The sequence below is a fragment of the Rhinolophus sinicus genome, linkage group LG06 (genome assembly GCF_036562045.2).
Source record: "Rhinolophus sinicus isolate RSC01 linkage group LG06, ASM3656204v1, whole genome shotgun sequence".
Classification (NCBI taxonomy): domain Eukaryota; kingdom Metazoa; phylum Chordata; class Mammalia; order Chiroptera; family Rhinolophidae; genus Rhinolophus; species Rhinolophus sinicus.
In genome coordinates, this window is record NC_133756.1 from 12,155,126 (window position 1) to 12,176,547 (window position 21,422).

Sequence of the window (21,422 nt, forward strand, 5' to 3'; positions counted from 1 at the left end):
GTTTTGCTTCTCCAGAATGTCACATCGATGGAAGCGTACAGTATGTGGCCTTTCGTGTTTGGCTTCTTTTGTGTAACGTCGTATTTTTGAGATTCATTCAGGCTGGTGTATGTATCAGCAGTGTGCTCCTTTTTATTGCTGACTTGTATGCCATTGTGTGGATGCACCACAACTTTATTAGTTCACCAGTTGATGAACATTTAAGTTGTTTCCAGTTTTTAGTTCTTTTGAGTAAAGCTGCTATACACATTCACATACAGGTCTTTGTGTGGTCACGTTTTCAGTTTTCTTGGGTAATTAAACACCCAGGAGTGATACTGCTTGGTCATCTGCTATGTGTAAGCTTAACTTTATAAGAAACTGCCAAACTAGAGTGGTTGTGCCAATTTACACCCCACTGGCAGTGTATGAGAGTTCCAGTTGCTTCGTCTCCTTGTCAAGACTAAATATTATCGATGTTTGTAATTTTAGTCATTTTAGTAGGAATGTAGCGTACAGGGCTTTTAGCTGCTGCTGCAATGTCCGTACCAAATTTTTCGTTTGTAAGCAGGCCTTAGTTTTGTGGAATGCATTGTTTCCTGCTGTTACTGAGTGTCCTGATAGCCCCTAGGGCAGCTTCGTAGACGTTAGGTGAGGTAGAAGTTGTTCTCCTTGCTCATTCATCTTCATCTCGCCTCATGTCAGCTCTGTTTCCTTGAGCTCGCTCTGTAGTGATCCTCTGCAGTGACTGCAGGGCCCTTGCCTCCTTCTCCTGGGCCGTGGGTTTGGAAGGGTTGCCCTCCAGCTGTGCCAGGGTAATTGCGGACACTTACACATTTTTGTGTACTTTGCCTCCTCCCTGAAAGTGGTTCCCTGGTGCTTCTGTGACTTTTCTCTTTTGGCTTCATCCTGAAGTCTGGCATTCCATCCAGGCTGGGAATGGAAAGTTGAGTGTGACGTCCTCTGACACCCTCCCTTCTTGTAGAAGGGTCTGAGGTTTGTTTGTTTAAGCCGAACAGAGGACGCCAGAGATAGAGTTTGAGTCAGCTCCACACTAGTTAGGCTCTCATTTTCACTCTCCTGGTTCCTCCTTCTCTTTCCCCTCCCCCTCTGGCCAGTTGTTTCCTGGGCTTTGTCTGAGATACACTGTACAGTTTTAGTCCCCGTGAACCACTGCCTGCTGAAAACAGTTAGAGGCGAGATGGAGGAGAAGCCGCCAGGAAGTTTCTGACAACACTGCGCTGCGGCCCTGTGCTGATAGCGCCGGACGCAGTAACCTCAGGAGAAAGGCATTCGGGAGGCCTGCTGTGGGCTCGGGCCAGCTCAGCGGAGGACAAGGACCGGCCTGGAAATGCCTCTCTTAGATTCATCTTATTTGCCATCGACCATCTTTATTTTGACTCACGTTCTTGGACTTGCGGGTGTTCTGTACTGGAAGAGGTGTGCCAGAGGCAGAGCAGGTAACGGTACTGAGTTGTTCTTCAAATCTACTGTGGGGCTTTTGAGGGTGGGGTAAGTGGCAGAGGGCTTCTCCGTTCTTTCCTTAAAGGGCCCGCACATCCTCTCATCTGGGGGGCTGGCAGACCTGAGTCTGTGTGTGTGGACCTACCGAGCAAACTGGGCTGCCCGGGGACCCGTTTGGGACCCGGACTCTTTCCTGCTCTCGGAGGCTGTCTGGCTGGGGGTGCCGGTTTGATGAGGTGACGTCTGGGCTGGAAGCTGAGGGGAGTGGCAACTCTGGTGGCTTGTGTCCTTCCTCAGAGAGTGGAGCCCTTCCCTTCCTTACTTTCTCAATCTCCATGTGGTTTCTGGGTCTTTGTTTTTAACCAAAGACATGCAATGACTCTGTCACGCTCCTCCAGGTATGGATGTGGGACACCTTGTGGATTAGAGAATTTTTTGAATTTGGTGTATTTTGGAGAAAAGGCAGAAGAGGAAAGCTCAGTGAGAAGACAGGGTTGAGTGGTGTCCTCCTGGGGTGCATCTTGGAACACGGGGTGCCTCTGTTCTCTTTGGTATGGTTGACACTGTTCCTTTCCCCTCAGGCAGCTCTACAGTTTATTCTACGTGTATCCAAGGCATCCTCTTCAATGTAAGCAAGTTAACTGTTCTTTTCCCAAAGAATTGGGCCCTGCTATTCAAAACAAAAATTTTTAATGGTAACAGACCCTGCTTTCATCCCACATTGCTATTCTTGACACTATATTCCTTGAACTTCTACATGCCCAGGGCTGGGATCAGCCCCGTCTTGAGCGGATTCTGAACCTCCCTAGTTGAGGATTCATAGTCTGCCTTTCCCTGGAGCACATCATCGGCTCCCAGTGTCTTCAGCTCTGCTGCTGTGATCTGCTCACGACCTTCAAGCCAAGTATTGCCATACGTGTTACTTGGTAGCTTACAGGCTAAGATGGAGATTTGATGCCATTACTTAGCTTTCTATTAAAAGTTCATGAATGCTTGACAGAATTAGAATTAGATTCAGTCATCCCCCAGTGGCCTTTCCAGTAAGTCCCAGAAAAGCTTTTGACTAAATATCCAGATCCCAGCATGTGTCTCTATCAGCAAAACCAGAAGGAAATTTAGAAATATGTTTGCTTGTGTGGATGTGGTCTAAAAGGTGCCCCAAAGTGGCTTTCCAGAAATGTGAGCCTGTATTTGAGCTTGGAAAGAAAGGAGTAGGCAGGTATGAGTTACTCGGCCTCATATACTGTGTTTCTGGGAAAATAAGACCGAGCCGGACAATCAGCTCTAATGCGTCTTTTGGGAGCAAAAATTAGTGTAAGACCCGGTCTTATTTTGGGGGAAACACAGTAGTTCATATGTAATGAGAAGTATCATTCGAGTGGAAGCTGCTGCTTTCCTTTCCCTATGCATTATGGTAATGACATTTCCAAACCACTAATCACTAATATTGATTAATATTTTAGAAATTTAGTGTGGAATTTTCTATGAAACTTAGGAGTCGTAATGCTGTGTTTAAGTGCTTTCTTTTTTGTATTTTAGAAATAGTAATTCCATAAATAGTCATAAAATACATTGCAATAAAAAGAAAAATACTTTGTAAAAGCTCTTTATTTCTATGAAAAAACTCTGATTCTAGTACCAAATAGTTATATTGGGAATGTGCTATGTTCAGTTCATCTGTAAATTTCGAGCAGTGGTATTTCAGTTGGAGACTATGATGCCAGAGCTTCCACAGAAGTACTTAAGCGATTCTGCATCCATTTTATTATTATTTCAATTTTAAGGTGTTTATTTAAAAATGTATTTAAAAACAACATGTACACTCTAATGTACTACCTTCTGATTAGACATCGCCAGAATCAAGTTTCTCCATCATTTCTTTGTATATATGTATGCTGCTTATAAATATGTACTTGATTGAAAGGGTGAAGATGGTCTCTTCTGATCTGGGCTCTTTATTTAACTGGAAGCGTGTATACTATTGCCGAACATAGATCCTGTGCCACGAAATTCTAGGGAAGGCTCCGTTGTGGGGGCTCACGTGTTGCTTCTGTAACGGTGAGTGGGCAGCCATCGCCACGTGATGCCACGGGAATATTGGCTTAGTGTGTGCTAACAGTTTTTGTGCGTGTCGTCCCACTTTTCTAGTCATATTTACATATTACAAAGAGCACATGGCTTTTAGATACTGAAGGTATTTAACTCTGAAACATATTTCTGCTATTCTTTCATATTCTTGTATCAATTTATTTGAATAATAACCTGAGATTACCACGCAAACTGTAAAAGTGTTATTGTTTCTATTTGTTTTATTAACCATCCAATCTCTTACTAGTTCTACCCTTGTCAGAAGTCATCCTTCCTTTGCTTGAAGGGAACCCACCCCTATGAGAACATATAAACTATGGACTATTCATTTTGTTGGTAATTGGGAAGTTCTTTTTTAAACTGAAACTTGCCTCTTTGTAACTCATGTCCATTGGTGCAAATTTGGCCCAGCAAAGAGCAAGTGCACTCTCTCCTAGGTGTCAGGCTTGCTTATATTTAAAGGCTATCTTCTGCCTAGAGATTTCCCTTTTCATTACTATGTACGATTTCTAACTCCTTATCTTTCTAGTATTCCCTTTGGACAATTAAATTGATTGTTTTTGCTTTGAAAAATGTGGTGGCACTGTGTGTGTGTGTGTGCGCGCGCGCGTGCACACATGCAAACAGGTGAAGTGTGTGCAGCAAAAACGTGGGGAACGGATCACTGATTACTATTCCTTAGCTATCCTTAGCTATTTTTTTCTAGGTGTTATGGGTCCATTTGGTGAGATCTGGTTATGTGATGTAAGCACAGGGCTTTCACAACCATGTTCCCACATCACTGTCTCTTCAGCAGATGTAAGCAAGATACAGAAAGGCAGAGACAGTTTGTATTAAAGTCATATAGTGCTTACAAGATAGAGCTTAGCACTCAATTAGTGTTTAGAATTTTAAATGGTTTTCAGTACATCCTGTCCACACTTGCATTCACATATATTATCTTATTATTCCCAAAAATTCCTATTGTTTTAGTTGGCATCTTCATTTTTTCTGATTGTTAAAATAATCTCTTTCCCCCATTCTTTCTCACCCCATCCCCATCCCCACCTCTAATCTGTCTTCTAACTGTAGACAGAGTGATCTTTCTAAAATACAGAGCTGTCTGTGTCACTCTCCTGCTTAAAATCCACCAGTGCTTCCCCTCTGCTTTTAGAAGAAAGTTCAAACTCTGCAGCATGACATAAAAGGATTTTCACAATCTGCCCCTTGCCTATTTCACTAGTTTCATTTCCTGTCTTGGCCTTATAAACACCTAGTATTCCAGGATCATTTAAAAACTCGTAGCTCTTTACCTGAAATGCCTGTGCCCTTTTTATCTGGACTAGTGATACTTGGTCCTTCAAGGTAAGTGGTTAGCACCTCTGGACAGCCTTTCTTGACTGAAATAAGATTTCCTCCTCTGTGCTCCAGCAGCAGTCCGTTAGCACTTACTGAAACCTGTGTTGTTGCTTTGCTGAGCTTGTCTCTCTCTCCCTGCTACAGTCTATTAGACGGTAAGATCTTTAAGAACAGGGACTCTTACTCATCTCAGTTTCTCAAGTGTCTGAGACAAAATAGGTGTCTGAACTAATGAAAAAGGAATTAAATAGCATTAGATATAAACTGTAACAATTTATGTCCTATTTATTTGTGTATTGATGGGCATGGCTTAGCTTGATGCGTAGCCTAAGGTGGGTGTTCATTATAGGTTAATTGAATGATACACAGTTGCCCTGTGCTTTAGTTTATTAGTATCTCACATTGTGGTACTATAAACAGGAAAAGAGCTTTATAGTTAGTTGAGAAGAACATTTGCATTTTTGTGTATTTGCAAAAGGACAAAATTTTCCCTTTCTAGGGTTGTTTTCTTTATCGGTAAAATGGAAGTGTTGGACAACCCAGTCTCTTAAGATTTTTTCCATCTCCAACATCCCACTAGGAAGACGAGCTATAATCCCTGGATCTAGACTATCACCGTTTTGTTTTGTTTTGTTTTTTTAAAGCAGCTCCATTATCCTATTGAGTCATATTAAATTTAAGATTAGTTATAACATGGCCAAATCCTGTATATGAACTGTTGCTGTCTCTCCTCCAGAGACTGCAGTACCTTTGTTTCTCTTGAACTTCAGCATAAGATTTGTAGGCGTCCTAGTTCAATGTTTTCCTGTGAGATTTGGTGCAGCTTTTTGAGATTGCTTTGAACTTTGCTTTCTCCATTTATGACATTAGCTGTGTGTCTTCCATTTGTGTTATCTAAAAATTTGTCAAGCATATAATAGACAATAAATATTTCAATAAGTAGTCATCTATCAAATATATCTTTGCTCAAATAACTAAAGCATTAGGTGTTTTAATTAAGGTGGAATCTTCAATCTTCATCTTTTTCTTTCCTTAGCTATTTTTATTTCTAGATTTGTGCAGTGTGGTAGAAAGACCACTGAACTTGGAGTCAGATCTGTGTTCTAAGTCTTGACTCTTCCACTTACTACTATGTGATGTTAGGTCACTTAATTCCTCTGGACTTCAAATTTCCAATCTGTATGAGAAGAAAAGACTAAATAAGGTTTCTAATTATCTGTGATTATGGCACTGTGATCATCTGGCCCATACTTGGATATAGTACGGAATTGTGGGTGAGAGCGGGTTGAGAGTCTGAGGTCAGACTGCCTGTGCATTCATCCTAGCTCTCGTTCCTACTGGCTAGTGACATTAGTCTGTCTGGGCCTCTGTTTGCTCATCTGTAAAATGGGGTTAATAATACTGCATAGTTGTTTTGAGTGAGTTCTTAGAACACATTCTGCACATGGTAAGGACTATATAATTGTTTGCTATCATCATTTTTTTCACAAAAGATACCATTGAAGACATAGTGTTTTTCTTGTGGGATGCTGGGACAAGCTATTGGCTTTACAACTGGGAATTAAGAAATGTGATAGAAGCCAATGTGGGGAGATATAAAAAGTTAGTGATACATTATGATCTTACAGACCATGAATCATGGTCTTATATATTAGAAGAAAGGAAAGACTGCGTCAGCTTTAGTATCCTTAATAGTGGGTGATATGGGCACTTAAGGAAATAAATATATGACTTCAATTTTCTGTGCTATTGTAAGAAAGCCAGGAACTATACATTCTCAGATAACTTCTGGTCATGTGTGCAAATATTGGCCTGAATCTCTTCCTCTACTCAACATTTTAAAGATCTGTAGGGAGCAGCCAGACCCACCTTTTCCCGCCTCTAACATCCCTGGACGTGTAATGAACTATGAAATCACTAGTGGTTGGGCAAAACCGAAGGGGAGTGGCCTGGACAATTCTGTACAGGTCGGTCTCCTCTGGATAATCAGGAGCTGATGGTCTTAAAGGCCTGTCTCTGCTTTTGGCCGCAGCTTCCCTTCTGAGCTCAGGACCTCCGGGACGCTGAAGGGAGGCTCTGTCTCCTGGTAGCTAGTCTGTCCTGGTCCCCAATGTTCTCCCCTCCTTTCCTCAGTCTGCGGTGGCTTCAGGGGAAATAGGTTCTGCTGGCTGTCAGGGGAGCGAGGAGAAGGTGGGCTTTGGTTTGTCTTCCTCAAACCTTACCCAGTACTGACGATTTTGATTTTTAGAGACTGTGAAATTATTCAGTATTTCTGGAAAGTTGCCCCACATTTTTGTTTGGGACGTGCCCTAAATATCCAGTTGGCCATAGTCAAGTGTTTTTATTTCTTAACCTTCCCAAGAATATTCACCTCCTTACATATACAGCTGCCCCATCCCAGTTTAGTTGTTCTGGTTTCAGTCCCGCTCAGAAACAGGGTATAACAGGAGGCATAGCTTTGGAGCTGGATAGAGGCTACGTAATCTTGGTCGAGTTATTGAACCATTTTCAGTCTTAGTATTTTCATCTCTAAAATGGAAATGGTAATACCTTTCTTAGAGAATTGTTGGGATTAAATGAAATGATAAAGTTTTTAGCACATTACCTGTGAACTAACAGTTACAGTAGATGATCAGTTAATTTTCACTTAGGTTATTGAGTGCCTTCTAAGTGTGTTAGAGGCGGGGAAGACAAAAGACAGTCCCTGCATCTGGGGAATTTAAATCTGATAAATAAAAAGCATATCAAATATGAATCAGGAAATGTTTATTCCTTCCTATTCTCTCTTCCCTGTTTCTTATGCACTTCTTTTCCTAGGACAAGGTAAAATTCTAGGAGGACCTTCCCTCCCCAGGGCTAACTAAGAAGAGTCTATTAAGAGGAGCGAACTGAGTAGAATTGTCACAGGTTATCGGAGTGACTGGTAGCTTAGTCAAGGAGGGATAACGTCAGCTGCGAGTCCGGTTATTAGTAAGTAGTAACAGGCTTATTAGCAGTCTGTCGGTGGGAGGCATGCCCAGTAGGGAGCGAAGGAAGCTGTCAGGAGACTGAGGCAGGCCGGTCACAGGCTCCTGTACACTGAATGGCCTGCCAGGCAGGTTCCTGTTTACCTTTTTTCACTTGCAGTCCTTCCGCTAATCTCTGGAAACTTGCTGTCCTGGGTGCTGCTCCTCCTCCCTGCCTTCAGGAACAGGATTGGATGTAGCATTAGCCTGAAGAAGTCATTCTATTTAGGGAGCTGGAGCAGAGGGCCAGCGATTAGGCCTTATCTGCAGTGGGGCCTTTCTGGGTGGTGTCGGGGAGCCAGGACCAGGGTGTCTCTCCGGACTCCGACAGAGGCGCGGCTCGTCTATCCCCTGGTTGGGTCAGAATTGTGAAGGAGCAATGGATGGGCTAAAGCCATCTGAATGAAAAAGCCCTTCATTGTATTTCTTCAACATTCCAGTGTCTGGTACAATTAGCCCAGACTCAGAAAACAAGTTGGACAAACAAGCAGCCCTCTGACGGGTGAAGGCATCTCTGGCAGAGCCGAGTTAAGTGCCCCGACTGCGCAGGCAGAGCCCGCGGGTCTGGGAAGAGGAAGGGGCTTTGGGATCGCGTTCCTGGCTGGAGGAGGGGAAAGAATGGAACAGCAAGCAAATGGTGTTTTTGAAGTGGATGAAATCTGCTGTGCTCATCTACCTGAGAAGCTGCCTGGGGCTGGGCTGCTCTGTAAAGTAGGTGGGCTCATTGGGGAGGGACTGTGACTCTTCCCTTTGGGCAGCTGTAAATGTGGGGAAATGAAGCTCCCTTTGGAATCTAGGGACAGTATGGGCCCGCTCCACTCCAGCCTCTCTCATGGCGGGGTCTTCCCAGTTGGTTAATACTTTGTTATGTCCTTCTGCCTGAGAAGAGGCAAGCCCGAGGAGCGGGTTGTTGGGCAACGGATGCCCTGTTCCTGACTTGGCAGGAAGCTGTTTTACCTCCCCAGCCCTCCTGCAGCTGTGGACGATTCACCAGGTCACAGCTTCTGCTCTGCAAACAGAGGGTAATGCGAAGACCAGCTTGTACCTTCCTCACTAACTCGGCTGGACTTTTATATGTGAAGCTCCCACCTCTACATGCTGCTGTTGGTCTGAAAACACTGAGCTGGTGCTGCTTTTGAATAGGATGCTACTGGCCGGAAGACCTGGACCCAGTTTTTGGAGGTGCCCTAGGGAGGAGCTTCCTCTCTGACCTCAAGAGGGGAAGGAGGTCAGTAGGAAGTGATGGGTGGAGCCACTTCTCCGTACTTCTGCTGTCTTTCTTTTTTCATTGCACAGCCCTTTGTCTCTCTGTATCTATCTGTTCACCTCAAAGCCTTTTTGAGGAGCTGCAGAGGGTGCACAGGCCACTAGCTGGAGGTGCTTTGGGACGCCCTCCTTTTAGGTGGAGTCAGCAGACGCAGGGGTGCCATGTGGCCCGGTTACCAAGATGAGCACGAGTTCAACGCCCACCTGGTTTGCCGCATGTGCTGTATGGGTTAGTATGTGAAGTTTTCTCCTTGCCTGAGACTCTCAAATGGCCCTTGCTGTCATTGACTCATAGGATCGCATGGGCTTTGAAACCTTGCAGGCGTTACAACCTCTGGGCTTGTTAAAATGTGCGGTGCAATAGACTGGGCTGCCCTACTTCCTGGGGAACTTCTTAAGCTTGTAGTGACTGGCAGTTAAGAGCCTAAGCTTTGGATGTGGGACTTTTTTATAGAGACTGAGTTCATGCTCACGCTTGTGCCTGTGAAACCACTCTTAAGTTTAAGCTGCATAGTTCTGAAAGTCCAGGGTGTATTTTTAGCAGAAGTTGGTTGGTTACGGAGTCCACCTCTGAGCAGATTGGAGGGAGGTGGGGGAAGGCGCCGGAGGAGTCATGGCCTAGATTTCCTCTTTGGAGCTGATCACTAATTCTCTTATATTCACTCTCTTCGGCCAGCTCTGAGGAGAGAAGAAGGCTGACGATGGTCTGGGATGGGACTAAAGAAGAGTTGGAGGCTAGAAGAAGAGTCATTGGCTTTGACTTAGATCTCTCTTCATAAAGGAAAAGAGTTAGTTTAAAGAATAATGTGCTGTGACCTTGAGTAGTAAGTGGGCTCGCCTTTTTGGCCATAGGTTTCTTTGGCTTCCAACTGTAGGGTGTACAGACTGGTGCTGGAATGAGACATCAACTCATCGATTCTGGGTAAACTGAAACGATAAGGAAAATGCAGACTGCCTTTCATAAAGCTTATTGAAAGAACTGCCCTTTATTCTCGAATTCCCCTTCCTACTTTTTTGATGTTAAAATGTCCTTTATTTTATGAAAGAATTGTTATTAAATGGTAGTTTGTTTTTAGATATCCTTATTTAGCAAAATAAAAAGTTGACAACTTTATGTTAGATTTTCTAATTTATGTTGGAAAATTGACTGGTTTGTGAAATCTGAGTTTGGTAACTACTAGATTGATAATCTACTAATATCTTTTGATTTTTCTACTCTGAGTCTCCAAAGCAAAACAAAATTGTGACCCCCAAATAGTCAGATTTTCACTAAAATTGAAACCGCTGGGAACTCAGAAGAAATGTGAGAGGGGAGAAGCAAAGCGAGGGTACTGGTCGGTCTCCGACTGTTAGGCCAGTCCTGCCAAATATTTAAGTGCTTCTTGAGAAACAAAGCTGGTCCTATAATAATGTTTGGGGCACAAGACGGGGCAGCTTTAGTCAGTTATTGCCATGTAGTCTAGCCTTTTTTCTTCCCAGTAGCATTGAAATTTCCTCCCTGAGATCTAGAGGAAAGAATCTTCTGCATCTGAAAGTGCTTGGAGATAAAAGGGCCCTTTTTCTGTAATCAGAGAAGTAAGTGTAAGGAAGTCTAGAATCTTCATTGAAAGTGTTAGGGCAAAAACATACCCTCAGCTTGCCCTGCCTTGTTTAATCCCCTGGAGGCAGTGGTACCTAATAGTTAAAATAGACTTGGGCTTCAGTCGTCTGCATGGGGCTCCTGCTCTACCTCTTAACAGCTATGTGAACTAGAAAAATTGCTTAACCTTTCTATGCCTTGGTTTCCTCATTTGTGGAAAGGAGATTAAAATAGACCCTAACTCGTAGAGTCGTTATGGGGAGTACGCGTATATAATATTAAAGCGCTTAGCCCGGTGCAAGCTCCCCAGGTGATTTTGGTATGTCTGTTTCACAGACTGGTACCGTGTTTCCCTAAAAATAAGACCTAGCCGGACAATCAGCTCTAATGCGTCTTTTCGGAGCAAAAATTAATATAAGACCCAGTCTTATTTTACTATAATATGAGACCAGGTCTTATATAATATAAAATAATATAAGACTGGGTCTCACATTAATTTTTGCTCCAAAAGATGCATTAGAGCTGATTGTCCGGCTAGGTCTTATTTTCGGGGAAACATGGTACTGGGAACCATTGACCTAGTCCAAGCTGCTCGTCTTATAGTTGAATCTCAGACTCAAAGAGGGGAGGTAAGTGTCCTATAAGGTAAGAACCACAGACCAGAGGCTAAGAAATCCAAGTTGTAGCCTTGATTCTGTCCCTGTGTGACCTTATCTAAGTTCTTAAATCTCTCTTGACTTTGATTTCTTCATCTTTAACATGATTTTTTTGTTTTGAGGATTCTTAAACCTCTGTATCTCTTAGTTTCCGTGAAGCATTTCGTTTTCCTGAATGTGGTACTCCAGTAAATACTCTAGAAACTATTGAGTTTTCCTCCATCTTCCCTTATGTGCCTCTCCTTCCATCTCTGTGGCTCTTCTTTTGCCACCATGCTTACTCCTAGCTTATTTCTTTATCTGACTTCTGTCTTGTATTCTCAATGGTTCAAAGAATTATTATTAATAAAGTTCAGGTTTTCTTAAGAAGTAACATAAAATTTTAGTTTTGCATTGAAGTTTCTAGGATTATCACTTCCCCAAGTTCCCAAGTCTCAGTCCTCATTGAGACATTTTAAGTCTGCACCAACCCTTGGTGACAGATGCCTTTCGTGAATCCCTATTCTAGGTACAGCTTGCACACCTTTCCTCTTCCTTTCATTATATAAGACGAGTACATTGTGGTGTCTTCTAATACCTTCATGACGGCAGTAGAATGTGGTTGTTCAAAGTTCATGACAGACTAAGATTTGAATTCTGCTACTGCCTATGTGACTTCGGGCAAATTATTAAGAAGCCTTTCTGAACATCAATTTGAACTATAAAATGAGGATAAATAATGATATTTGATAGAATTGTGAGAATTAAATCAAATCCTAAATGAGACAGGTCTTGCACAGTGCCTGACACAGAGTAAACGCATAAGTATTTGGGTTACTCTTACCTCCCAAAGTTGACTTATATACTTATGAGGATAGGAATCATTTATATAGCGCTGGTGCCATTATACATTATTGGTGACACATTTTAATTGCTTGATCTCCAATTCAGCCCCCCCCCCTTTTTTTTGAGTTTACATTAAGCAAAGTCTCCTGGGTCCAGATGTGGCAAGAACTTAGGAAAGCTGTAATTGTAGAAGCAACATCTGAGTGGAAATCCCTACTCCCTGCTGAAAAACCGTCTTTTAATTTGAGAATACTTCTTAGTATGACTTTGAAAATACCCTCTTAAAATAAAATGCCCTTATAGATGTAATCTTGGCACATAGTGGGCACTCAGCATATGTTTGTTAAATGAATCAGTATTGTTGAGTGCCTACTATTGTCATAAATGTTGGATATTTAAGGAAATTTAAAACATGGTTCTTGACTCCAAAGAGCAAAAAGTTCCGACAGAGAAATGGGATTTACATGCAAAGGTAGCTAACAGTAGGTGTCATGTGCTGGGTACCAAGTAAACTGAAAGAACACAGGCATCTGTCGGCATCCAGAGGTGGTTGGCATAGCCAGAAAGGTGTAAAGGGAGAAGGGGGACTTCATGTGGGCCTGGTAAGGGGGCTCTAAATTAGGTAAGCCAAGAAGAGAAGCGTAAACAGATATTCCAGTCGGGAGAAAGGAAAAGGGTGGAAATGAAGTTTGGAAACAGTGTGATCAGAATGGTTGTAGTTGAGTCCCGCAGGGGCGTCTAAAGATAAAGTGGGAGGAGTAGGTAGACTGTACACTTTTTCAGGTCAGAAGCCATGTCTTTAGCTCCTCCAACCACCTAATAAAGAGTGAATACAAACTGGAATTGAATTTCATAGGGTTGTAACCGGCTGTGGAAACTAAGGAGTTGGACTTGATCCTCTGACCTTTTGGGAGCCACTAAAGGATTTTGCATAGAGGGGTGATATGGGCAAAGCCGTGATTTAGGAAGATCTGTTGAAATAAGATCTGCTCTACTTGCCACAACCTCAGCTGTCAACTGTTAGTTTCAAATCTGTACCCTCAGTTCTGACGGCTCTTCTGCACTTTAGACCTAAAGTTCCAACTCTCTGCCAGAAGGTCCTGCTAGCACCTCATTGCTTTTCTTGTGCTTTACTCCACCTACCCTCACCCAGTCTCTGCCTCCTTTTATTTTCCTTATCTCACGGTAATACCTCCTCCCAGTTGCTTTGACTACAGACATTAGAATTATCCTGACTTCTCCCTTTCCTGAACTTACCTCGTCCATAGTTAGGGGCTATTGTTTCTGCCTTTGCATTGTCCTGCGGGTCTGCTGTCCTCTTTACATTCCTGCTGCCTCTGCTCTAGTTCAAGGTCTTAGATTTCTTTCTTGGCTGTTACAGTAGACCCCTAACTGGTTCTTCTACCTCTTAGTATCTCTCTGCTGCAGTCTGGCCTTCAGTCCAAAGCTAGATTAGTCTTTCCCAAACACCATTTGGTTAAAAGGCTTTCAATGGTATGCTGGCATCTTTTTATCTACTGAATTAAGTACATACTGCTCTGGAGTGATAATGACCTCAGATGACCTTGCTCGCTTCCTTTCTCATTGCGTTGCTGAATGTATATTGTGTATAGCTATCCCATCCCCTGAAACACATTCTGTGTACTTCATTTGTTTTCCAGTTGCCGCTCATGCTTTTCCTTCTGTTTGGAATTCCTTAACCTCTTTGGGCTGCCAAAATCTTACTCGTTATCCAAGGTTTAGATCAGATGCTTTCTGTGAACTCATCTATCCCTCTGTCAGAATTAATCAACTCTGTGTTTATCAGCGTGATTTTGTGCAGCTTATGTCCATGTGTTATTTGCTTGGTGTTATTGTTAATTATTGATGTGTTGGTCTCTGCCACTAGATTGTAAACTTCATGAGGTCAAGGAACAGGCCTTTCTGACTCTCTTCCCTTCTCTTGTCAGCTCAGGTGTGTCCTTCTTAGATTTCCAGGTGCTTGGTGCTTCTTGGGGTTCTTGAACCACTTTTCATTTTTCTGTGGTTCTCCAATAAATACTCGAGAAACTAGGGAAACAAGCAAAGACTCTTTTAGGGAAACAGGCAAAGACTCTTTTCTCATTTGCCTTTTAAATGATACATGATGCCCCGGGACTATGTTGTAGGACATGTTGGATCAGAACACAGAACTTCGTGCCTCAGTTGCGGGGCATGAAGGGGTTTCATTCCAACCCTTGGCCTATTCTCAGTCTGCTCCTCATAGATTAGGACAGGTAGACAAGTAAACTATGATACCTTGCAGTAAGCACACGAGGAAGCTCACCTAAGAGTTGCATATGTAAAGGATGGGAAGAGCTCCTGGAGGAGGTGAGAGTTGAGTGCTGAAGACTGAGTAGTCAGAGACAGGAGGGACTAAATGCCATGCAGATGAAACAGTCACCACAAAGACAGATGGTTTAGCAAGGCTGGAGGTTAGGGTTTTAGGAGAGCGATGAGTGGCAGGCACGTATCACATCATCATGGGTCTTAGAGCCCAAGCTAAAAAGTTTGACTATTATCCCGAATGGAGGTTATCAGCCTTTGGAATCAAGCAGAGCTGGGTTCAAACTGGACTTCATTACTTACCTTGTAATCTTGGGCAAGTTAAACTCTCTGGGTTTTATGTTTCCAGTAAAATAGTACCTATCTTTCAGCGTTGTTGAGCATTAGAAGCTATATGCAAGGTGCTCAGCACATAAGTAGATACTCAATAAATGTTCACTGTTAACATTACTGTGAGGATGAGGAGTCCCCGAAGGATTTTCAGGTGGACAGTACGTAACAGTCTTGTCAGAAAGATTGCTGGCAGTACTGAGAGGCTGTGTTAGTTGGGCTGCTATAATGACATCATAGACCGGGGGGCTTAAATAACATACATTTATCTCACAGTTCTAGAGGCTGGAAGTCCCAGATCAAGGCAGTTGCAGATTTAGTGTCTAGTGAAGACCCTCTTCCTGGTTCATAGACAGCTGTCTTCTCACTGTACCTTCACATGGCAGAAAGAGGGTGAGAAAGCTCTCTGAGATCTTTTCTAAGGGAACTGATGCCGTTCTTGAGGGCTCCAGCCTCATGACCTAATCACCTCCCAGAGGCCTCCTCTCCTAATACTGTCACATCGGGGGTTAGGATTTCAACGTATAATTTTGGGGGGGGACACAAACATTAGTTCATAGCAGATGGATTAAAGCAGAAAGAAAGAGTTCAGTTTTTGACATGTTGAGTTTGAGATGAGCATGAAATTTTTAGGAGGCTGTTGGACATATCAAAATGGTGTTTAGGGTAAAGGCCTTAGCTGAAGATATGGATTTAGAAGTTATCAGTGTATAGGCTGTAGTTGAAACCATGGGTGTAGGTGAAATCATCCTGGGAGAATGTAAGAAAACAGCTATTCTTAACCTTTTTTTTTTTAAGCTATGTTGTTGTTTTCATTCCACAGTGTACATAACACCCAAAATTTTGCATGAAATTTTAGGTGGTTTGCAACATCTCCGCTCTCCAATCCCATCTCTGGACCCTTGGGTCCATGGATAGCTTAAGACTCTGTAATTCAGAATGAAAAGGAAAGAAGGTTAAGGATGAGTTCAACACTTAAGGGTGAGCAAAAGAGAAGGAACAACCAAAAAGGAAGGAGGAAAACCAGCATAGAATGGAGTCTCAGATTCGAGGAGAGTGGGTTTAGGAGGTGAAGAAATGGTCAGCAGTGCCTTCTGGGTTGGCAGTTAGATGATTGTGGGGAGAGCAGTTTTAATAAATTCGTGGGGCTAGTTGCCAGGTAACGTGGGGGAGTAGGAGGTAAGCAAGTAGAGACAGTGAGCGTTGTTCTCATGCTTGTTCAGGAAGCCAAGGGGACAGGAGAGAGGGATAATTGTTGGACTAAGGTTCCTGAGGAGAAGGAGGAAGTGGGAGCCAGATTTTAAATGGAAGGACTTGCCTAGGTTACCGGGAGGGACATCTCTGCCAGTGAGATGAAAATAAAGAAAATGAGGAGAGGTGTTGTTAGCTTGGTGGCCAACAGTGGTCTGAAAGTTAGAAACAAGTATTAAATCCTTCTAATTAAGGAACCCCCAAGTTATTAATTTGCACCTCAGTATATTCAATCTAAGAATTTCCCAGTGGGCAGTTGAGTTCTCCTTTGTCAGTTTATAGCCTTTGGTGGGGCTGAGCTTAGAAGAAGCATCTAAAAGAAAAGCACCTTTTCTATGATTTTCTAAGGGTACCTTCTGCAAATTCTACCTCCAGAAAGATCTTTGCTGGGCCTGGAATTAAAGTAGGGAATTATGTGTAGGGAGCCAGAGCTTAAATTTACCACAAACTGTGAAAGTCTGAGCTGCTTGGAGCATTCTGAAGTTCTGCATTAAAGTTGTTCTTTGCCTTCCCTAGTGACTTTCCTCGCTAAAATACTAAGATCTTAAACTCCAGGCACTGCAACGTCCTCTTGCCCTGATGCTTAAATTAGGAAAGAACTTCCATGTAATTGATGGGTCTGCAACAAAGGATCCTAAAAAAAGATTCTCCAGCTTTGGGGCAATGTCGTTCTCCAAAACCTTTTCTGAGGAACTTACGGCTCAGCTCTTAGCAGGCTAACTGGTTTGGAGAGTTGCCTTTAGCAATTATATTCAGAGTAAGTACTTAGGCCTCTTTCCCCTGAAGTGAAAGTTATCTGTTCAGCCATTGGCAGCATGATTGATATTTGACCATCAGGTTTCCCTAGTCCATTATCTCCATGGGAGGGTTTGGTAGGTGAACAGACTAACTATGAATAGTAAAATTAAAAAGACTCAATTGTCCTAATCGCACCTTTAGGTCTAAAATAAGGCAGTGGACTAAAAAGCAATCACATGATTTCTACCATTTCTTTAAAATATTGATAAGTTTAAAAAGAAATGTGTTAACTTTTTCTTTTCCATCTATGTATTGTTAACCTGTTACAGCAAGCACATATAACTTTTATAATAAAAGAAATTCTACAAAGAAAAATAAGAAAGAAAACTTGTGACTTCAGAGTGAGAATTTTTGTTTCCCCATCGTGTCTGCATGTCCCAGCACACAGGTGATACTTGCTGGGGTTTTAACATATGGATTGGACTCTTGTAGGTAACTCAGTTCTGATTTCATTTTGTGCCTTTCTTTAGCCAGTCTTCTAATCGTATATTGGCCAGAGTTTTTTTATTATGTAAAGCTTTAGCGGTTAGAAGCTCTGGGAGGTACCAAAAAGAAAAGCATGATCTCCTTGTGGAGTTAATGATCTTATTGGTGATGTAAAAATAAGTGTATTAAAAGTTCAGAGCTCTATGTAATTATAAGTGCTGACGGAGTGATTAGCATAGTAAGTACCATAAAAACTTGGAGTACAAAGAGACTGTTGAGAACTGGCGTTGTCAGGAAAGACTGTCAGAGTAATTTTTCTCAAACAAATCTGATCATGTCAGTCTCCTATTTAAAATTTTTCAATGCTCCCTCGGACCTTCCCCTTACCAGTTTCTTGGCGATGAAGTTTGGATTCCTTAGCTTGTCGTGAAAAGTCATAATTCGGCCCATGTCATCCTATCCAGTGTTAAATCTCACCACTACCTAATACACATCCTGTCTTTCAACCGTTCGTAATGCTGTGCTGTTCTTTGAACATAAGCTCCTTCTCTCCATGAATTTGCATTAGGTGAAATTTCATGTAGTAGTTTTGTTCCTTCCCTTTCTGGCTAATTTCTACTCATCTTTAAGGTTTAGTTAGAGCCACTCCTGGAAACTGTCACTAACCTCCCATGCTTCCCTCCTCTTCTCAGGTAGTCTTAACCCCTTCTGTTAGGTTCTTGAACACTCTGCTTACCTCTGTTATGACAATTACCAAACTGTATTGAAGTTATTTCTTTTCTCTGCTAGACTGTCATCTCATTTAAAGGTAGGGACTGTGGCTTTGTGTAACACAGTCTGTTCCAAGTCCTTAAAAAAGATTTATTCCAAGAATAAATGAGTGAATGAATGAGCTGGATTTGAAAGAATAAATAGCATTTGGAGAGGTGGAGAGGAAGAAAGTAGCATGCCATGAAGAGAAAATAAATAGTGTGAGCAATGCGTCCGTGGTTTGGATGAGATTAGTTGCAAGCTGATTCTGGTTCAGTTTGCGGGTGATCCGGGCTGGGAAAGGATGATAATGTTGGATAACTGTATCAGCATCTAAAAAGATGCTAAATGACTGGTCAAATCTAATAAAAACCTTGGTTTCAGATACTTGCAGAACTTGATGAAGTGAAAGACAGATTAGATTCTTTTTTCTTCTAACAGTTCCAAATGAGAGCCAGTAGGTTGAATTTATAAAGAAGCAGATTATGACTATTAAACTAGTATGTGTTGCTTTATGAGGTAATGACGTCTCTATTAAGTTTTAAGCCTCAAGAATATTGTAGATGTATGCAAGATTTGGACAGACCTTTCAACTCTGGACATAGGCTTCTTTGTTGCTGAAGGGATTTGTGTATCAGGAAATTAGATTAGGTAACTTCTGAAGTTTATTCTAATTTCTCAGTTCTGTGGTCTATAGTTGGAAGAGATCATTGTTCCTTGCAAAACAGGAAAGGATTCAGGGCTGAAAAGAAGGACATGAAGGTAAGACCAGAGGCAGAGAAAAGGGAGCGCTTACCAACCGAATGGCTATACGCGCAGAAAACGGAGGAAATGTGCATTTACCTGGAAGTGCGGAGAGAGCGTTTCCATGTTGGATGGCACCGGTGTGACTTTTATGAGTGAATCAGAAAGAAGGGAAGAACTGGGCAGTAGGAGAGAAAACCTGACTGAAATTCCTGTGAATTACTAGTGGACCAGATTTGCATAATTCCGCCACTTTCTTCTGAAATGTTCTCTGGCTTGGATTAAAAACGGGAGAGTCAAGCAGTGGTGATAATTCAGGTTAGGAGGTTGTCATGGTGAATAAAGTAGTAGGTTAGGCAGATGAGAGTCCCTGGGGCATTAGTGATGGCAGTTTGAATTGCTTCACCATGTTGTCTAGCACAGGTGGGGATACTCTGAGATGCTCTGAATAAATGGGGTAAAATAAGAATGGAGGGGCTGAGGTTAAGAATGCTTAGAAGTGTGAGAGATTGATTGATAGGAAGTGCTAGTAGTATGTTTGGGGAAGGAATGAGGCCCAGGATGTGGCACTGTGGGGGCTGGACATGAATCGGAGATGAAGTCAGGGGAGCCGCGCAGGCTCAGGTGCATTGTCCGCATACGAGTCTATGTTGAAGTAACGGGATCCTGCCAGAGCATACACGTGGAGATAATAAGTGTGACCCACGTTGTCAGCTTAGGTTGGGGTAGATTTTCCACATGGCGGAGGGCGGGCAGCAGGGAATGACGGTGAGGACGATTTGAACAAGACGGTGTAGGGAATGGCACGGGCTTCAGGGAAATAGAAAAGGAGCGGGGCTGATAGATCAGGGGTCTGGAAGTGGCCCTGGGAATTGGCAGTTGTGGGAGAAAGTGAGTTCTTTCTGGAGCAGTCATTGTCAAGTCATGTTTCTATTAAAGAGGCGAACAACAGTCAGAATGAAGGAGAGTTTGCCTACCAAGAAATGAGGGCTCCGTAAGACTTCGGAGAAGGAAGGGAGGGAGGAACTGTGTAATGGGGGCAAACCGGGCAGCGTCGAGAGTTTGGCTGGTTGGTAATGGCTGGTGAGGAAACTGGAAGGAGGGAAGCACTCGGGTAGGAGCGGGAGGGAGTTGAGCACAGACGAGGCAGATGGGTGTGTGAAGAGTGAGATCTAACCACTGCAGGAAGAGGGTCCCAAAGGTCAAGGCCACTGGACCCTTTCTGTTGGTGGTATTCACACTCTGGCTTTTTGGAGCTTGCTGTAGGGGAAGCAGGGAATCACTCTGCTCCCCAGAGAATTATGATGTTAAGGAGACTTTGCCATGACTTGGTTTTTGAGACACTTTATTCTAACCTGAGGGCTGACAACGTGGTCAGGACAGGAGGAATTTCAGGCAGGCCAAACGTTCCTAACAGCAAGACACTGTCTCCCAGTTCTGTGGAAATTGTCTCTACACTCCTGGAGAAACGGGTGTGGGCAAGGCAGGGGGATGGGAACTTGTGGCCCGGGTAGCACTAAGCCAGTGTCTTCTGTTTCTTTACAGATGAGCGGGACCGCGTTCAGAAGAAAACGTTCACCAAGTGGGTGAACAAGCACCTGATGAAGGTAGGACTCCTTTGGGGCCGCCGTCCTGCCCTGCGACACGGGCGCAATCCGGCTCCTCAAGCCCTTCTCTCCGATGGCTCAGCCTGCTCGCCCTGTGCTCCGGTTCTTAGAGAGACACGTGTGACCTTTTTAAAATAACGAACATGGTCATAACAGCATGGAAACCTTTACTGATCAGTTTTTTGGCTAGGACAGTAATACATGCCATTACCTCAGAAGGCTGAGGTTTGGACTCGGGGGGCGAAGCGGGGGTGGGGGGTAGTGATTCCTGGGATTCAAAGAACACTTTGCAAATTATTTTATAAGCCCCTTTATTTTGATTTTTAAAATCTGATTACTACGTAAGGATGAGGCAGAGGGGATTTTGTGTCCCCCCCCCCCTCTTTCTAAGTGCATAAACCTTAAATGTTCAGTTTAATGAATTTTTTCATATGTACATACATGTTTAACCACCATGCACTTTAAAATACAGAACACTTCCACAATGGCTAGGGTTGAGGGGGAGATTTTATTATTATTTTTAAACAGAGGAGAAACCAAGGCAGAGACATTGAAGACCTCCCTCAGGATAAACAGTATGCCTAGGGGGCAGCCATGATTTGCCAACAAAGCTTTTGAGTCCTAATTACTGCTCTGGGAAAGGTCACCAGTGACCTGGTAGTTGCCTACCCAGTAGCCCCGTTTTCTCTTCCTCTTACTTGATTTCCCTGTCGCGCTGATGCTGTTGACTGACTACTCCTTAAAGCTTTCTCTCACGTTGGCTTCCAGGACACCGCTTTCCCAGAATTACCTCTTCCCTCTGTGGATGCCTTTTCCCTGACTCTTCCACAGGCTTTTCTTCCTCGGACTCCTCCGCGTTGATGGTCCCCAGGGTCCTAACCGCAGCCGTGTCCTTGTTTCATTCTCTGCATTCTGCGTTGGCAGTCTCTTCTGTTTCAGGCGCGGGGATCGCTTGGTTACATGAATGCAAGGCAGCACAGTAGGAAAGGACGCGAGGCGATCTCACAGGATC

At 43.2% G+C, this 21,422-nt stretch overlaps 1 protein-coding gene across 21 annotated transcripts in view; it reads left to right on the forward strand.

Moving 5' to 3' along the window:
- MACF1 (microtubule actin crosslinking factor 1) overlaps positions 1–21,422 on the forward strand; it is a 311,434-nt gene that overhangs the window by 98,228 nt on the left and 191,784 nt on the right. For 18 of the 21 annotated variants that reach the window (XM_074334445.1, XM_074334456.1, XM_074334436.1 and 15 more), the window contains one exon: positions 20,349–20,410. In XM_074334445.1, the coding sequence (XP_074190546.1) occupies positions 20,349–20,410 (62 nt within the window). Of the gene's footprint in view, positions 1–1,096; positions 1,440–8,208; positions 9,103–9,196; positions 9,370–20,348; positions 20,411–21,422 lie in introns of those variants that run through there. The other 3 variants (XM_074334437.1, XM_074334443.1, XM_074334439.1) reach the window with 3 other exon arrangements.